The 19020-nt window shown below is 35.6% G+C and overlaps 1 protein-coding gene across 1 annotated transcript in view; it reads left to right on the forward strand.

Moving 5' to 3' along the window:
• The first annotated feature begins 12924 nt into the window (after positions 1-12924).
• The window catches only part of ERICH6 (glutamate rich 6), a 90133-nt gene continuing 84037 nt past the window's right edge, over positions 12925-19020 (forward strand). Inside the window, 1 exon segment of the mRNA XM_066266530.1 lies at positions 12925-13260. Coding sequence (XP_066122627.1) covers positions 12925-13260 — 336 coding nt within the window.

The following is a 19020-nucleotide window of genomic DNA, read 5'->3' on the forward strand; positions in this document are numbered from 1 at the left end:
TCATAGATAAATGGGAATGAACTAGGCTAAAGCGATGAGGCAAAGAAAGTGATGTTTCGACAATTTGGGAGAAGGTATCTGTGTGAGATAAATCTTGATCCAGATATCGTATTAGCACAGAAGAAGAATTTAGGTCGTTTTGTTTTGTTTTGTTGTGTTTTTCTGAAGCTGGAAACAGAGAGGCAGTCAGATAGACTCCTGCATGCGCCTGACAGGGATCCACTGGCATGCCCACCAGGGTGTGATGCTCTGCCCATCTGGGGCATCGCTCTGTTGCAACCAGAGCCATTCTAGCACCTGAGGCAGAGGCCATAGAGCCATCCTCAGAATCCAGGCCAACTTTGCTCCAATGGAGCCTTGGCTGCGGGAGGGGAAGAGAGAGACAGAGAGGAAAAAGAGGGGGAGGGGTGGAGAAGCAGATGGGCGTTTCTCCTGTGTGCCCTGGCCGGGAATCGATGCCGGGACTCCTGCATACCAAGCCAATGCTCTACCACTGAGCCAACCGGCCAGGGCCAAGAATTTAGGTCTTTGTAGTCAACTGATTGATTGTATTAATGACCCCAATCTACTACACCTCCCTAAAGCCATGCCCTTCTTCTACTGCCTGCCTTACTGACTTGCCATATGGTTTGCTTTGGTCAGCAAGGCAGTATCAAACTGGATCCAACCAGTGGCTTGAAAAGGTATTTGCATGTTGTTACCTTCTTTTCCTTTATTACGAGATGTTTAGGCTACTCTACTGAATGAAGAAATGTGAGCAGAGATAATTTTCCAGTTGTCTCTACTAAGGCCCAATCCTATCTGACCAGCAGTCAGTTAGACAGTATAAATACAGCTGTAAATAACTGATGAAGTGGTAAATGTAAAAAATATATATATACAGTGATATATGGTATGGTAAGGATAGGTATCATTTTCAGGCTACTGTAATAAGATATACTGGTACTAAAGGATAGTGACAATGGAGACAAGGCTACAGAACATAGGCAATTTGGCTTTAATTCTCCCGAAAATGGTGAATTACAAAAGATTTTTAAGCAGACAAATAGGGACATGAACAAAGCACTACTAATTTAAGAAAATTAAATTGGCCATATTTTCATAAATGGATTACAGTCAAAACAGACTAGAAGCACAGAATACAAGAACAAAAGAACTGAAAAAACATTAAATGCTAGGGAAATGTCTTTTCACAATGTAATATTTAATAAAAAGCCTCATACAGTGAAACTATTCTGAAGTCTATATTCAAGAACTGATCCTCACTCTTAAAAAGATGTTCTTTCTAGATGTTAATAGTTTAATTAGAGGCCCTTTTGACAGCCCAAACTCAATTAGTTGGTAGAGAATATGAAATGGAATTCATGGATTTAAAGCATGATAAATTAGTTTTAAGACCTGTTTCCATTCAGTGCTGTTAAGGATAAGAAATTAGTATAAAAATATAAATAGTTTAAAGTATATAGAGTTTGTTTTAATGCCCATTTTCCTATTGTTGGCAAAGGTTTTCTGGAGATTGGGAACCTAATCTGGTCAACAGTTTGCTTCTTTCTGACTGTACAATATTTTTCAACACTATCCTCACAACCATAATAGAAATCATATCCCATATTATATAGAGACACATTATATTTTCTCAGGAGGTGTTTGACCACTCCATAATATTCATGGGAGTAAATGGAGTACAAATTGCTTTAGAGAATAAGCAATGTGTTTTCATCTTATCTCTATTTGAATTGAATTCCTCCACTTTTGCATAAATCCCATTTCCTCTTGTTTAAGGACATCAATACAGGAATTCCTTGAAAGTATCACTCCAACAATTCTTCACTTTTTCTCCTACACTGATATCTTCCTCTTTTTTTTCTGAGTAACTGAAATCAGTATACACACATACAGATATGTCTAAATTTCTAAAGAAATTATCAATCTGTCACTTATCTGTCTATTGTTTCATTGTATTTATTGAAAAACTCTGAAAGCATTATCTATTCTTGGTAGTTTTAATTCTCTCTCCCATTTTCTTTTATTTAAAATTTATTTTATTTTATTTTTTTAATTCAGCGAGAGGCAGGAGGCAGAGACAGACTTCTGCATGTATCCCAACCAAGGTCCACTTGGCAAGCTCCCTAACAGGTGATACTCTGCTATTTTAGTGTCTGTAGTGAGGCCATGGAGTTATCTTCAGCACCAGGGGCCAACTTTGCTCAAACCAAGCCATGGCTGAGGGATGGGACAAGAGATAGAGAAATAGGGAAGGGGAGGGTGGAGAAGCAGATGGTGGCTTCTCTTTTGTGCCCTGACTGAGAATCGAACCTGGGATTTCCACATGCCAGGCTGACACTTTACCACTGAGTCAACCAGCCAGGGCTTCCCACTCTCTTTTAAACCCACTCAAATTGAGTTTTTGCCTCCACCAGTCCATCAGAACTACCCTCACTATGTTTATGCTGATCACATTGGTAAATCCAATGGCCTCTCCCAGCAGCACATCACTTCCTTGTATATTTTTCTCATTCACATTCTATACCACCCATTTTCTTGTCATTTGTTCATCTTCACTGCTTTTTCTTTCTCAGTCTGCTTATTGGATTCTCTTCTTCTCACCAATCCCTTAACTTTAGAGGATCCCAGAGTCTTGTCCTGAATCTTCTTACTTTCTCCATTCATATCTTTGTAGATCTCAATCACATGGACTTATATATAACCCATTTGGCAACTACTCACAAAATTTTATCTGTAGCCCAGACCACTATCCAAAATACAATATTTCTATCTTTCTATTTAATTATCCACTTGAATGTCTAATAAACATCTCAAAATCAATATGCTCTAAAATAAACAAGGGTACTCCAGTTGCACACAACCTTTCACATATCAATTGATGGAAACTCCAACCATTATTTTGCTGAAGGAAATAAAAAATAAGTAAATTATCCTTGACTCTTCTCCTTTTTTCATACTCTGCATCCATCCTATCAGTAAATCCTAATATAGATCCAGAATCTCATCACTTCTCCTCTTCCGCACAGCTACCATCCAGTGTGGATAGTCTATCACCATTTATCACTTGAATTACTGTAATACTCTCCTTATTGGTTTCCACTTTTGTCTTCTGACAATCTATTCTTAACACAGCAGCCAGAGTGATGATGTTCATATTTCAGATAAATCATATCTTCCTCTACTCAATGACTCCATTTTCATACATACTAAAAAAAAAAAAAAAAAAAATCTTAAATATATTAAATAGACCTTACCCCTGAATCCAGTTATTTCTATAAATTCATCTTCTAATATTGTCCCTCTCAACCCTGTACAGCTGTAAGGTCTCCATTCTTTTCTTTAAACATGATGAATATACTTCTTACCTTAAGGAAATTGCTCTATGTTCTCTGTTTAGAATATTTTCTCTTTATATTTAGATGGCTAATTCCCTAAGTTTCTTTGAATTTCTGCTCAAATGTCACCTTTTTAATAATGCTACTAAAATCTCAACATTTAATATGGCAGTTTAATCCTCTTTCCCAAATTCTGGTAATCTTGATCACCTGAATTCACCTTTTTCTTTTTTTGTCTACAGCCCTTATTAACTATGAACACACTAAATAATTTACTATGTTTTATATTTATTTTCTCTTTCCCTTCTCTTGAAAATAATAACTGTGAAGTAAAAAATTCTTGTTCCATTCCTGAATATTCCCAAGAATAAACAGAGGTTAGTTAGCACATAGAGAATACTAAATAAATTACTGTATATTTTGCTCCATAAGACACAACTAAGGTTTTAAGGAGGAAAATAAGAAAAAAAATATTCTGAACCAAATGATGTGTTAAAATATTTAATAAAATACCGTATTTTTCGCTCCATAAGACACACAGGAATTTTCCTCTCCACTTTTGGGAGGAAATTTGCATCTTATAGAGCAAAAAATATGGTAGATGGTTGAATGAATGAATGAATGAACAAAGTCATATTCTGATTTATTTGGAAAGACGTAACTCACCTTCCAAACTAAACCCGATATATGTGTGATTAAATGTTTCTGTGGTTATAATTAATTAAAGCTTTTTCTGTTGGCTTATACATCTGAATTTTTTTTTTTTTTTTGTATTTTTCTGAAGCTGGAAACAGGGAGAGACAGTCAGACAGACTCCCGCATGTGCCCAACCGGGATCCACCCGGCACGCCCACCAGGGGCGAAGCTCTGCCCACCAGGGGACGATGCTCTGCCCCTCTGGGGCGTCGCTCTGCTGAGACCAGAGCCACTCTAGCGCCTGGGACAGAGGCTAAGGAGCCATCCCCAGCGCCCAGGCCATCTCTGCTCCAATGGAGCCTTGACTATGGGAGGAGAAGAGAGAGACAGAGAGGAAGAGGGGGTGGAGAAGCAAATGGGCGCCTCTCCTATGTGCCCTGGCCGGGAATCAAACCCAGGTCCCCCGCAAGCCAGGCCGAAGCTCTACCGCTGAGCCAACTGGCCAGGGCCTACATCTGAATAATTTTTAATGTGAATTAAGGCATCTTTGTCTCACTTTTCTTCATTTTATCATTTAATTGCCTATTATTACTGCCACTTTGTATATAATGTGGAGGCCCTACCCTCACTGAATATAAAATGTCAGAACAACTGACAACACAAAGTGAGTTAGTGGATGTAGGGAGTAATGACAAATGGGAGTCAAAACCCTGTGAGAGAGACAGGCCAGAAATCTAGTTGAGTGATTTACTCAGAGTTACAGAGTAAATCAGTAAAAAAAGAAAGATATTGAAGACCACGGAATTTCTACTTTCTGGTGAAGGTTATTTTCATGAGAACTATGGTTTAGAGCAGGCATGGACAACATACAGCCCACAGGCCGGATTCGGCCCATGGAATGAGTTTATGCAGTCCACGATTAAATTTTTAATATTCTCCACACAACGCACTGTAGAAATGAAATAAGTGGTACTTTTAAATCGTTATACATAAACACGATATCTAACCATTGTACAACAATGAAAGTTAAAATCTCATCTACTCAGAAGCGGAAGCGTCTTTGATATTGGAAATCGAGATATTTAAGAAGATAGTGATATGTGGAAAAGAATTCTGCATGTGACTAATCTAAGGTTAACTTCCAATAATTGGTCAAATGGATTTGCGATACTTCTTTATTTTTTTAAAAAAATTTCATTATAAAGATTTACAACTTTTGTACTTGACTGCGCAATTTTTATAAGCAATTGAATAATGAAAAATATGGAAATTTTAAAAAACTTGCCAAGGAATATTTAGTAATCTTCAGCTCAATTTATATTTGTGAACAAACTTTTTCTTTAATGAATCTAAATAAAAGTACAACAAGATCTAGATGGAATGATTTGCATTTGGAGGCTGTGTTAAGAATAGCTACTATAGTCTGACCAGTCAGTGGCACAGTGGATAGAACGTCGGACTGGGATTCGGAGAAGCCAGGTTCAAGACCCCAATGTCACCAGCTTGAGCGTGAGCTCATGTGGTTTGAGCAAAGCTCACCAGCTTGGACCTAACGTCCCTGGCTTGAGCAAGGGGTAACTCGGTCTGCTGTAGCCCCACAGTCAAAGCACATATGAGAAAGCAATCAATTAACAACTAAAAACAAAGTGCCACAACGAAAAATTGATGCTTCTCATCCCTCTCCATTCCTGTCTGTCTGTCTTGTCTATCCCTCTCTCTGACTCTTTCTCTGTCTCTGTCAAAAAAAAAAAAAAAAAGCTACTACAAGTACAAAGCCAGATATTAAAAAAATAATAGGCGATGTAAAGCGCCTCAACACGTCACATTAGTTTTTTTGTTAATTTGTTGTACTAAATTACTTACATTTATTCTTAAACAAATTACGTAATAAAATTTTGTTTACTTAAACGAATCATTTTTGTATTTAACTTTTTTAATTTTAATATTTTGTCTGACCCATGTAAAAAGTTTTCTTTTTAATCTGGTCCAGGGGTAAAAACTGTTGGCAATGCCTGGTTTAGAGTTTAATTCAAAGTTCCAGATATTACTGGCTTGCTTCCATCAGGATCAGACACCTGGTGCTATAAGCTCCTTATGATCTGTCCTGTTCATCACAGGTCCATGTTGGATAGTCCTCATGTTGTAAATCTCATCATCCCCATTGTTCTCTCTCTCATTATATTCAAGTTCAGGATCCAAGGTGTTTTTCTAGCATACTAGTACAGCAAGCAGCTTGGTGTTTGTGTGTGTATATGCACGTGCACACACCCACATAATGAAGAAAATTTAAAGAAATCAGAAATGGTAAGGGACTATCTATAAAAAAATTAATAATATCATGCTGACTTTGGCAAAAAGCACATTTCAAATCTGCTGTTGTACCATTCTTTTTATATCAATCGTATATGAGTGCAAGTCCTTATATGTTATTTACATTCTTTCTGCATTTTGCTGAATAGTTGTTTTGTGCTTAAGCAGTAAATCCTCAAAAAGCCTAACAAGCTAGATTGCAGAATAGTCAGCTTTCCATGTTCTGACTCCTAATTCTTATCTAGACATAACACTGATTATTATACATGCAAAATTAAGGATGGAAAGAGAACTTTAAAATAAATGCAAATAAATCAGTATAATTAAGTACAGGGCTATCCTCTTCATTAAGCCACACCAAGTAAATGGCAGCTAATACAATACAATGGTGGAAAGGAGTTTCTCTTTCTTCCACTTACTTATTTGCAATATTTTGTATTCAATATTTTAATGACTTTCAAGCTGTTATCTCCTCTCATGTCCATATGCAATTAAATACATAATAGATTCTATTTTATACAGAATATTGGATTCAGTTGCAATTTAGCTATTTAGTTCAAAAGATTACATTTGTAAAAACAGTATTTGAAACTTCTTTATTGCAGTGGTTCTAAATTTTTTACCACATATATCCAAAGAATGTGATTTCTTGTGTTCATAACTTCTCAAGAATCATGTTATTTTAATTATTTTAGACATTTTCCAGTAAGTTATCCTTTGTAACACATATTATCTACTTCTTTCCACAATTTCTATCAATAATCCTATCTTCCAGTCCAGAGTTTTTATGAATTACTCATGCTAGGAAAATAATTAAGTTAATAGCCCTTCACTTGTTCAAAATTTTAACTAATTTATTTAAATTATGTATTAATTAAAAGCAAGTTTCAAATGTCCATTTATGTCATTGTTTTTATAAATACAATACATTCTTATAGGTGGAAGAAAGAGCACATTTAAGTGATTTTGTATAGTAATGCCATTCTTTATGCAAATAAGTGCAAAATATTTTGGTAGTGATAATAATAATTAAATTAGACTCTCAGATTCACTTTGATAATATTGCCTTAACCAGCTGCATACTAACTATGAGTTTTACATCATAGGGATATTGGAAAAAAGTCTGAAAATTGATATTTCTTTTTTTTTTGCGACAGAGACAGAAAGAGAGAATGAGAGAGGGATAGAGAGAGGGACAGATAGGGACAGACAGACAGGAAGGGAGAGAGATGAGAAGCATCAATTCTTTGTTGCAGCTCTTTAGTTGTTCATTTATTGCTCTCTCATATGTGCCTTGAGGGGGGCTCCAGCAGAGCAAATGACCCCTTGCTCAAGCTTGCGATCTGTGGGCTCAAGCCAGCAACCATGGGGTCATATCTATGATACCACACTCAAGCCAGTGACCCTGCGCTCAAGCTGGTGAGCCCAGGCTCAAGCCCTCAGGCTGGATGAGCACATGGCAAGCCAGCAACCTCAGAGTTTCCATCCTAGGTCCTCTGCATCTCCGTCCAATGCTCTATCCACTTCGCCACTGCCTGGTCAGGCTGAAAATTGCTATTTCTAATGAAGCTTGCACCAGCTGATGAATAAGAGGCTTCTTTTCTTCTCAAATGTGGTTTGATGCTAGCAAACTTGTGTTGTGGGCTTGAGGAAACTTACATATAAAATGAGTTGATTCCACACTGCTTTGTTAACTTATCCTGTTGTAGAGGTGGGACTAGCAGGTCGTTCTTCTTTTCTTCTATTTATTTATTTTTAAAGTATTTATAGTGGTACTTTTCAATGACTGCTTGAGCTCAGATACTAAGTAAATAATTAGTAATAACTCTATTAAAATAGTATTCTGTGAAATTAAAGTGCTCAAAAATCTCATTTCTCTTATTCCAGATAGAAAGTTTACTTAATTAATGTTCTATTTGCATATTCTACAGAAGGCAGCCCATTCACCTGAGTGCTCTCACCAACATGAACACAGTTCCAGGCATGGTTTTGTTTATTTATTTATTTATTTTTGTTTAGCAAACAAAAGAAGTATTTTAAATGTTTTTAAAGTATAAATTTCTAAGCCCAGATATCAAATATCTAGTATTTTGAAGAACTGTTTAATCAGGTCTAAGATGCATACTTGTAAACCAAGGGAAAGATTTCAGTCCAGGAGAAAGAAAGATAAAAACATGGATATCTGATAAAACAGATTTCCTGAGTGAATTAGAAAATGCATTTGTAAGTGTAGTCGAGTATGTCAGTGCAAAGGGCAAAACTGAGGTAGCAGGGGAGTGATTGCAGAGCAAGCTGTAGGACATGGGACAGAATTTAGATAAAATTGAAGGTGGAGGAGAAAACTAGAAGAGACCCTGACTAACTTGAAATCATTTCTCAGAGGAGTGCTGAAAAATTTAGGGCTATGCATAAAGTTACTTTATTGTGCAAGGAGTGAGATAATCTGATGCAAGTGAAAAGATAAAGTTGCTAGGAAGAATGCTGTTTGAACACTACGACAGAAAAATAGAATGATTACCAACAAACTAATATATGCAGGATAACCAATTTTATAATAAAGCCATTTTTGAAGTGTATCTCAAATACACTATTTTGTTAGCCTCTGTATTCCCTATTGCTATTAATATTTAACAATTTAATTAATATTCTGTTAGTTTTGTTAATGTTATCCCTCATTGTTTAGACATTTTTGGGAACCTGGCATGCAAAAGGGCTGGAATTATTTGAGTGACGGTGCCCTCCACCCTATGCACTCCACATATCAGGCATATATGGTGCCTAGTTCCAGATGTCTCTCTTTAAAAGGCCATTGACAAACTGAAAGCATCCACAGACAGTTAGCAAGATGTCGAGGGCTCTGGCTAGGCCAACTGAGAAATAATTTAGGAAAAGAAAGCTCTTCTTTCTAGAGAAATAAAGAAGTAGAAAGACTCCCAGAGGTCATCTGGTCTGACTGCTTGATGTGAGAGCTTTCTGATCCTCTGGCAGACGCAGCACAGAAGTCTTCACTGTCCTTGCTGAGACTAACTCTCTCAATGAAATTCTTTTTCCTCTCTCTCTTGGAAGAAAGGATCTGTAGCAGAGACAGCCAGATGGGGGAATATAATTCCCTCTTTCTTTCTCTAAAATGGTGATATTGAGATTTAGCTATATAACAACTGTCTCTCTTCTCAAAAAAACAGAGTGTTTTTTGCCTGGTTTTCCAGATTCTAATGTTTTGCCTCACACTATATATCCTATTTTTTTCCTCCACAGTATAGTCAGGCTAATCTCATCACTCCATTTATATACTCAATAAGCAGATTGTTCTCATTCTGTCCTGGTGGCTGTTTTGGGTTTCCAGAGCTACATTATAACAAACCATTCCAAAACTTGTTGGCTTAAAACCCCTTGATTTCTTATTCTCAAAGTTCTGTTGATCAGGAATTCAGAAAGGATTCAGCTAGGATGTTTTTTGGCTTTACCTGGCTTCATTCATTACATGTCGTTCATTTAAGTCATCTTTCAATATTAGAACATAAAGAGTATATTCTTTATCATGGTTTTATTACATTATCTTTTATGGAGGTATAAATCTGTTTAGCTTGTCCCTTATTAACGGGTATTTGGATTCCTCCTAATTTTTTCAGTTTTGCCACATTGCTGTAATTAATGCCCTTTGCCAATTCATTTCGGTCTCTGTTTTAATATTTGTGACACAACTTTCTATATTATTGTCAAAATTTCTTGCTATCCTTGAATGTTTATTCTTTGAAATGATACAGGAAAAATGTTTAGAATTATCTCATATAATATCATATAGCTTTCTATTGAGTTAAAATTATAAATTAATTTGAAAAAATAGGAATTTTTATAATATTGAATCTCCCCAACAAAAAAAATATTGATTGTTTTATTTTATATTTCTATAAATATTCTTTTATAATCTTAAGTTTTATAAAGTTATATATAGCTTCATTTTAATGGTGCAGTAAGTTTTTCTATTACATTTTTCTACTATCTTTTTGCTCTTTTTATTGGTAGTACATAAGAAAGCTATTAATTTTTACATTATCAAAAACTTTTTACAATATTAAATTTTTACATTAACCAATCATTGAACCACTTTAATGACTTAACTATTCCTTTTAACTTGTCAGTTGATTAATAAATTTTCTAGGTAAATATTTATATTATGTTCAAATAATGATCTTTCAGGATCTACCTTTAAATTATTAATATATTTATTTATTATCATTTTAGTGTTTTATTTACATTCATCAGATCCTCTTGAGTAATGTTAAATAACTTTTAACTAACTACTTAAAAAAGATATTTCTTAAAAATTCATGGTTAATTGTGTTGGTCTCAGTGAGTTTAATACGTAGTAACAAGCACTATAATAATTACTACTGTGTGGAATGAAATTTAAAAATAGTTGGATACTTCCTAAATAAAACTTGTACTTTCAATGTACAATATAATTGGCAGTATTTTAGGAAATCATATGACTGAGAGAAAGAACATTAACTCATTTGGGAAAAATGAATGGTTAAATTTGGGATTTGAGGATTATAATTTTTTGTTTGTTTAGATTTCAATTCTTTTGCTTGTCTTTTTTGGATAAAAGTGCGTGTTTTAAAGAAAAATAGAACAAAGGTAGAATAATGGGCAAGGCAATCACTGAGATTGATAATGAAGCCACAGATAGAACCTGAATGGATCCATATGTGATAACCAAATAAGAAGTTAAAATAGAAAAAAGACATGTATAATTTGAAGGAATGGGCTATGTCACTCTTGTTTTACTATTTAACTCTAGCAATTGGTAGTATGACTGGCACATAGTGCTTAATAAATATTATTAAATAAATGAATGAATGAAGAATCAGTAAAATATTTGGACTAAGTGCCTTTTTCAACCCAAATAGCAGGTCTGTACACCTTCCAATAATTTCGACAGGTGCAATAAGATCTATTATTAACACTCCCACTGTCAGTCCTAGTAAAATCTGAATCAGCAGCTTCTCCACAACTGAGAGCTCTAAATCACATTTTAGGGAAGTATCTGGTGGGAGAGGGTGGTCTTAGACAAAACAAGAAAGATCATTATCCAGTTAAATAGATTCTTGTTGTTTCAGGCCATTCTTTTCTTATTGAGTCCTTTTAAAGAAAGTAGGAAAGTCAGGGAGTATGTTTGTTGATGAGGAGGGAGACTTCAAACTACTATTAGTTCAAAGTTGCTGTACTCTATAATAATATAACACTTTAAACAAAAGAAAACAAAAATGCATTTATTATGTAAATCTCAGTACCCTTTCTCTGAAGCAACACTACAGAACTGTTCACATGAGAAATTTGTGTAAGTAAAGTTCTTATCTATATCACATCACAGGAGAAAACTTTCAGTTAAGACTAACAAAATTTGAGTGTCTAAGAACTTTACATTGAAAAGTGTATTTCTAAGCCTCAGTAACTTGGTAATGAATAAATACAGACTTTTAACCAGGGAGGTTTGAAGCCGGAAATGCACCGATGATTCAACCAAGCTTTAGGGTACTCATTTTAAATGACACAGTAATATACTTTCACATAAGCAGAGATGCAACATCAAAAAATGCTCATTACTACAAAAATTTGGAAAATCTGAAACAAAATCCTGTGGCAACAAAAAACTGTGTGAGGATATTTCACATACGTTGATTTAGTCATAGCTGTGGGCTTCTTTAATGCTTTTCATATGGTGCATTAGTTCAAACATCCCAGATTACTGATTTAAGTAAACTTCTGTATAAAGATTGTTTGCTTGTTTGTTTGTTTTTGATTTCTGCTAAATTTTGTCATATATTGAAATAATAGCTCAGTGCCTATTGATCATGTCATTCATGTAGCTTAATTTCTCTAGGACATAAATATTAAATGAACCAGTTTATCTCTAAAGCTGATCCAAATAGCCCTTTCTTGGCTTGGTAAGGCCAAGTGGGAATGGACTATGATGTGGTTGAATGTTGACATCGAATTTAGCAGGGGATAACTGAACTCATAGACAGATGCTAAATCTACAAAATTTTTAGTCAAGCTATCTAATTAACAGGAAGAATAAAGTAGGGCATAGATTGAGATAAAAATGTGGTTAGGAAAAAAAGGAAGACACTCCATTCAGATAAAAAAAACACTTATGGTTTAATGACATTTTGTGTAACAGGTCAATTTAGGGCACTCTGAACAACTTTATTTGGATGTGTGCTCTTGAGGGTTGAAGGGGAGAGAGTTGCAGATAAAAATGCTTTATCAATCCTAAAAAAATCTGATATTCCTCACTGTCAGAGCTATCATGGCCTAGCTGTCAAACTTATAATTCTCAGCAATATCTGGAAAGATTCCAAATCACAGGTTGTATCAGCTGGTTTTGGCTGAGCCAAATAAGTGTACTACTTGCTCTACGGTGGACTGTAATAAGGTAATTGCAACAGACTGGGAAGAAACCATCTATAATGAATTTATCTATACAGCCCACTGACTTTCTCTATATGATCAGGCAACAACAAAACGGCCCTAACTGAGCTCTGCTCCGCCAGTTTGTTTCCTTGGCTCTATCCTTTGCCTATTTGGATTGTGGGTACAATCTGTTTGAAACTGCTGGAAGACCACTGCGGGGATGTTCCGCATCAGCTGCACCAGCGTGATCTGGTTGTGTTCTGTCAGTGTGCCCATCACCCTCACTTCAAACCCTGTGGCAAAACTGTTGGATTTGGCAAAGTCAAGTAGGAGGGAAGGGATCTTTTCATGTGATTCTGATTGGGCTATTGATCATGCCCAGCGGTTCCTGGAAGACCAGAAGATGAATAGAAAATGCTCACTTGGAATCTCAGTAGAAGATTTCCCAGTCACCCTGGGACAAGGTCTATTGTTCACTTTTACACTTGCACACTTGGGATATAAGAAAGGGGAGATGGAGGAAACAAAGCCAGGAGTGAAAGGGCAAGGGTTCAATGTATGTAAATGTTTCAACATAAGTTGATAAAAAACACATGACTCTGAATGACTTCCAAAATGCTTGAATACTGTTAAGACACACAAAAAATGAATGATCTGAACACCATCTGTTTGTCCTTTTGGTACATGTGGTAATGGTCACTTATCTGACTACCTGTGGATATAGAAATACATTTGAAATAATGAAGGACCCTCTGCTCTATTATAATGACAACTACCAGTGACATTTGTAACCTTAGCAGCAGGTTAGAAACTATTTATGTCCACTCCCATTAAGAATTTTACCTCTTTTGACACATCCATTTGGTTGTGTTTGAAAGAGAAAATCATTAGTCTGACCTAAAACCACAAATGAAGACCAACTTCTCTCAAGTAATTTGCATATGCTTAACTATTTATGAGTTCCCTGCTGAGCATCAAAGGTGGTTATCAATCTACCTATACCCCAAACTTCTAGAGAACATTCAGTTTCTGTTAAAAGTATGCTCAATTTCCTATGAAAGGAAACTTGAGGTCAGCTGTACTAGGCAGTACTGTTCTTTCCTTGGAGAGCATTTAGGCATTTTTTTGCAATAAATAAACTTTATCCATTCATTCAACAGATATTTATTAAATAGCTACAATGTGCTGAGCACATAGTCTAATTTTGGAGCTTATTTAGATCTCAAGAGAGTAGCATATTAAAATCAATCTTATTTACCATCATTTATTTTTTTTTACCAGCATTCACAATCATTCCCTCCTATTACCATAATTCAGTTTGTCATTTGTTGATAGATGGGCTAGATGACAAAATTTGGCAATATGCAAAATGTGAAATATCTCTTATATGAAGCATGTGCCCTAGCTGAATATTGGGTCTTTAAACTTGTTCAACATAGCCTGTAATAACAGCACTTGAATATGTATCTCTTTTACTTGTATATTTATTTCAAGTTTTCACATTTTTTAAATTCCTTCTGATCTAAAACAAAAATAGCACTTAATACTGTTGTATTTAATATTATTTCAGTGCCTACATCTGTGAGGCAGCAATCTTGAGGAAATAACTGCTGTTGCAAGTAAATAAGTTATTCATTGTTTTGTTGAAGGAGTTACATTTTCAACATGCAGTGCCTTATGCTTTGTTTATTTTACATTTTTTGATGCAAATGACTTTCTATCTTAATCTGGGAGTACATCAAAAACAGAGCATTAGAATCTGTGTCCAATCTACCAATGCTCAGTATATTTTCTGAAATTACATGGGTCAAGTAGCAAGATGATTGTTTAGAAAGTACAGAATAGCATCAGAGAGGTTTGGGGAAGGATAATTTTACTTCTGACAACTAACGACTTCTAAAGTCTTTAGTTCACAGCAAGAAAACTATTTTAGAAACAAAACAAAAAATTTGTTTACAGATGCCATTTTCAATTAGTCTTTTATTTTTAATATGAAGAATAAAGTATATTTGGATTTTCGTTTCAAAAATACATAGAGTATATTGAATTCCAGCTGATACTGCTGAAGGCAGTTTTTAAGATTTTTCATTGTATGATGAAAATGGTATTTACATAACTTTGCATCATATTTCAGTGCTGTATAATTATCAAATAAACTATTTGGGAGTTATATTGGGAGGAGAGTGGGAGGGGGCACCTAAACCACCTTCCTGGGGTTTTGTTTGATTTTCTTTCTCTTTTTTTTCCATAAAGTGTTTATAAAATGAGCAAATCTAGGGGAACTTTCTAATTTGTGGATGGTGGTTTCAAGCTGTGCCTATACAGTTTTATGACTGCTTAGTTCCAAAATGTATAAACACATCACCCTTCTACATAACAAATTGCCCAGGAGAAGGCAATGTAAAAGAAATGAAGCAGAGGAAAATATATTGCACCATTCTCCTTTACTTTAATTTAAACTTGATATAAAGTGATTTCAGCTTTGAGGAGCTAGTGAAGGCTTTCCACTTGCTATTTCTTCACCTTCTGAGCTGCATTTGGCCAACAAACCAATCCTACACAACTTCCGAGAAGGTCCTCACAAGTAGGTATTGAAAGAATATGTGTTCCCTGCTCTGAAAATTTCTATCATTTATTTTGAAGCTAAATGATCTTTGGTTGAAAGGTGTGTGTGTGTGTGTGTGTGTGTGTGTGAGAGAGAGAGAGAGAGAGAGAGAGAGAGAGAGAGAGAAAAGAGACAGATTTCTTAGTCTTAACTTTGCTTAGGAAAACAGACTTTTTAACAGGAATAGCAAAATTCAGCTATTTCTGAACAAAATGCTTGCTACAACAGCTTTAGAACAAAATGTCTGGAAGTTAAATTGTCTTAAGTATCATACATTTTAGTCTATTGTATATGTCTAAGCATTTGGTATGCCACAGAAAAAAAATTTTATGTTGGAGAGATTTTTTTGGTGAAAATTCAAGAGTCTGTGTTAGTTGATATAAAATATATGAGGGAAGAATGCAGGAAAGCTTTTGACACATAGTAGGGCTTAACTACAGAAGTTGGATTTGAATATGACTCTTACAAGTTCTCAATGTTTTCCATATTTTTGAGAAAAATAGCAGAGTGTAGTGTTACTTGTCTGCTTCTTGTCCAAACCATGGAGGTTGCCTAACAAAACTTTTATTCTGTTAACAACTCTACTGTGAATGTGGCCATGAGAAGAACAGCAAGCAATGCAGACTTTGCTCATGAATATGAGAGGGGCTTTGAGACATGTGGCTATCGTCCTTCTTCTTCGTTACAGAAAAGAACAAAATTTATACTTTTAAAGATTTTATTTATTGATTTTTAGGGAAAAGAGAAAGAGAACAAATGGGTGGGGGAGGAAAGCTTCAACTTGTAGTTGCTTCTCGCAGGTGCCTTGATTGGACAAGCCTGGTGTTTCAAACTGGTAACCTCAGCGTTCCAGATCTACATTTTATCTACTGAGCCACCACCAGTCAGGCCAAATAAAGTTTCTGAAACAGTACTTGGTTGTAACCTTTTCTGTGTCTTTACCTTCCATTTACTCTCAGTGCATTAACTAACATGCTCACAGAGTGGATTTTACATTCACTCCTCATGGAAATTGTTCACTTCAAAATCCACCAGGAGATCTGTCAGTGGCCAATAAATAATCTGCTTCCATGACTCGCTTTTTAAGATCCATTTGAAACATTGCCTTCTCTTTGAAATCGACCTTAATCCCTGCAGCTGATTTAGTTATTTCTTCCTTTGTTATCTCATAATAAATTGTTTGTGACTCTCTTAATAATTACTTGGTTGTGTTATAATTTATCTATGTACACAGTGTCCGCTCTAACCAGCCACTCCTTAAAAGCAAAATATGTTATACTAATTTTTGTAACACCGATACAGATTAGATATACTGACCATATTGTAAAGACAAAATATTTACCAAATGAGTGAATAATGAAGAGATCTCTGACCAAAATAGCCTTGTTTTGTTCAATGATGAAATACTATGCTCTATCATTTACATTAGGAAAAGAAATCAAAAGATGCCAATGATTTTTAGGCATGGCTTTTCCTTACTAGCATATAACCTTCTCAGAATATCATTATTGTTATGTTAAATGTCTGCTCCACCATCCATGCAAACAGTAACATTAAACATCTATGAATAAGAAGCCTTAATGACTCCTTTTGGGCTATACAATCTTGGTCAAACCTCTGGGGATAGTGTAGCATTTTCAACATGCTTTATTTTTCCAATACATTCCACAAACTCTTATATTGTATAAAAGATAGTGGTCTCTGGCATGTTTGGCATATTTGAAGCACTCTTACTTTACTGAGCGATCTGAAAGTGATGGAGACAGGAAGAAGGAAAGAAGGAAGGAAGAAAGTAAAAGAAGGAGGGAGAGAGGGAGGGAGAAAGTGAGAGAAGTAAAAGTCCTAAATGTATTTCTATTTCTTTATTAGAATAGAGAAAGTATTTTAAAATTATAAACTCAGATTGATTTGATATTTGATGGCATATATGTTCCAATTACTCGATTGTTGAAAACTCTAAAATGTCAATTAAAAATATAATGTCAAACTGGAAAATAATTATTACAATAATTTAGATAAAAGGTTATTTCCTTAAGGAAAAAAACCCACTTAGAATTAGATTTCAAATAGATAAACGCCACCCACATACACACAAAGTCACACACACAAACTTGAATGGCCCCAAAAAACAGTTTAAACGGTAAGATGATATTATAATATCTATAAATGTAATGTTATTTTTCACATATAAACATGTTAAAATGTAGTTTTAATCTTTAACTCATTTGTTTTAGTTTTGTTTAAGTTATAATAATCAGTGTGGACTGAAATATGTTGAAACAAGCAGTTGAAACTGCTAAGGAGTCTAGTACAAATTTTCATAATTGAACATTTTTTTCAGCCCTGGCTAGTTTGCTCAGTGGATAGAGCATTGGCCCGGCATAGGTATGTTCTAGGTTTTATTTCCAATTAGGGCACACAAAAGAAGTAACCATCTGCTTTTCTCCCTGTCCCTCTCCCCATTCTCTCTTTCTTCCTCCCCTGAAGCCAGTAGTTCTGTTTGTTCAAGCATCGGCTCAGCCTCCAGGTGCTGAGGATAGCTCAGTTGATTAGAACATTAACCCCAGGCAGGGGATGCTGGGTGGATTCCGGTTGGGGCTCATGTGGGAGACTGTCTCAATATCTCCCCTCCTCTCACTTATAAATAGATAAATAAATTGAAAATCCTTCATATTATTTTACTTAGAAATTCAAATTCTCTGTATTAAGCTACTAAAATTTAAAATAACACAAAAAGCCACAGAGAGTAAATTCTCAGGTCATATTTTTGAAACAACATAAATATAACAAATGATTTTCAAAAGTATATATACACACCCAACACACACATGCACATACACATACAACACTCACTTTGAGAATTTTGAAAGAAGAGTATCAACAGAATGCTTGCTTAAATTACTACTGTGTTGAACAGGACATCAAAATGACATTAGTTGGCCCTGGCCGGTTGGCTCAGTGGTAGAGCATCAGCCTGGCGTGCGAGAGTCCTGGGTTTGATTCTGGCCAGGGCACACAGGAGAAGCACCCATCTGCTTCTCCATCCCTCCCCCTTTCCTTCCTCTCTGTCTCTCTCTTCCCCTCCCGCAGCCAAGGCTCCATTGGAGCAAAGATGGCCCGGGTGCTGAGGATGGCTCTGTGGCCTCTGCCTCAGGTGCTAGAATGGCTCTGGTTGCAGCAGAGCGACACCCCAGATAGGCAGAGCATGGCCCCCTGGTGGGCATGCCGGTGGATCCTGGTCAGGTGCAAGCGGGAGTCTATCTCACTGCCTCCCCATTTCCAACTTCAGGAAAAAAAATGACATTAAAGAGGCTTCTTAGCCCATAATAAAAGGTAAACAATACATATAAAACCATAAACATGAAATCTAATCCCCAATGTGACAGTGTTAGGATGTGGGTTATTTGGGAAGTCATTAGATCATGAGGGTGGAGTCCTCATGAATGGATTAAGTGTGCTTATAAAAGACACTGAAGATCTAGATTTCTTTCCACCATGTGTAGAAGATACAAGGTGAAGTTAATTATCTGCAGCCTGGAAGAGGACTCTCACTAGAACCTAACCATGCTAACACCCTAATCTCTGACTTTCAGCTTCTATAAGTACGAGAAACAAATGTTTGTTGTTTAAGCCACTCAGTCTATGGTAATTTGTTATAGCAGCACAAACTACAACAGCAATCTAGAACTCAGACTCAACAGAATTAAAGGT

Source organism: Saccopteryx bilineata, chromosome 3 (assembly GCF_036850765.1).
Source record: "Saccopteryx bilineata isolate mSacBil1 chromosome 3, mSacBil1_pri_phased_curated, whole genome shotgun sequence".
Taxonomy (NCBI): Eukaryota; Metazoa; Chordata; class Mammalia; order Chiroptera; family Emballonuridae; genus Saccopteryx; species Saccopteryx bilineata.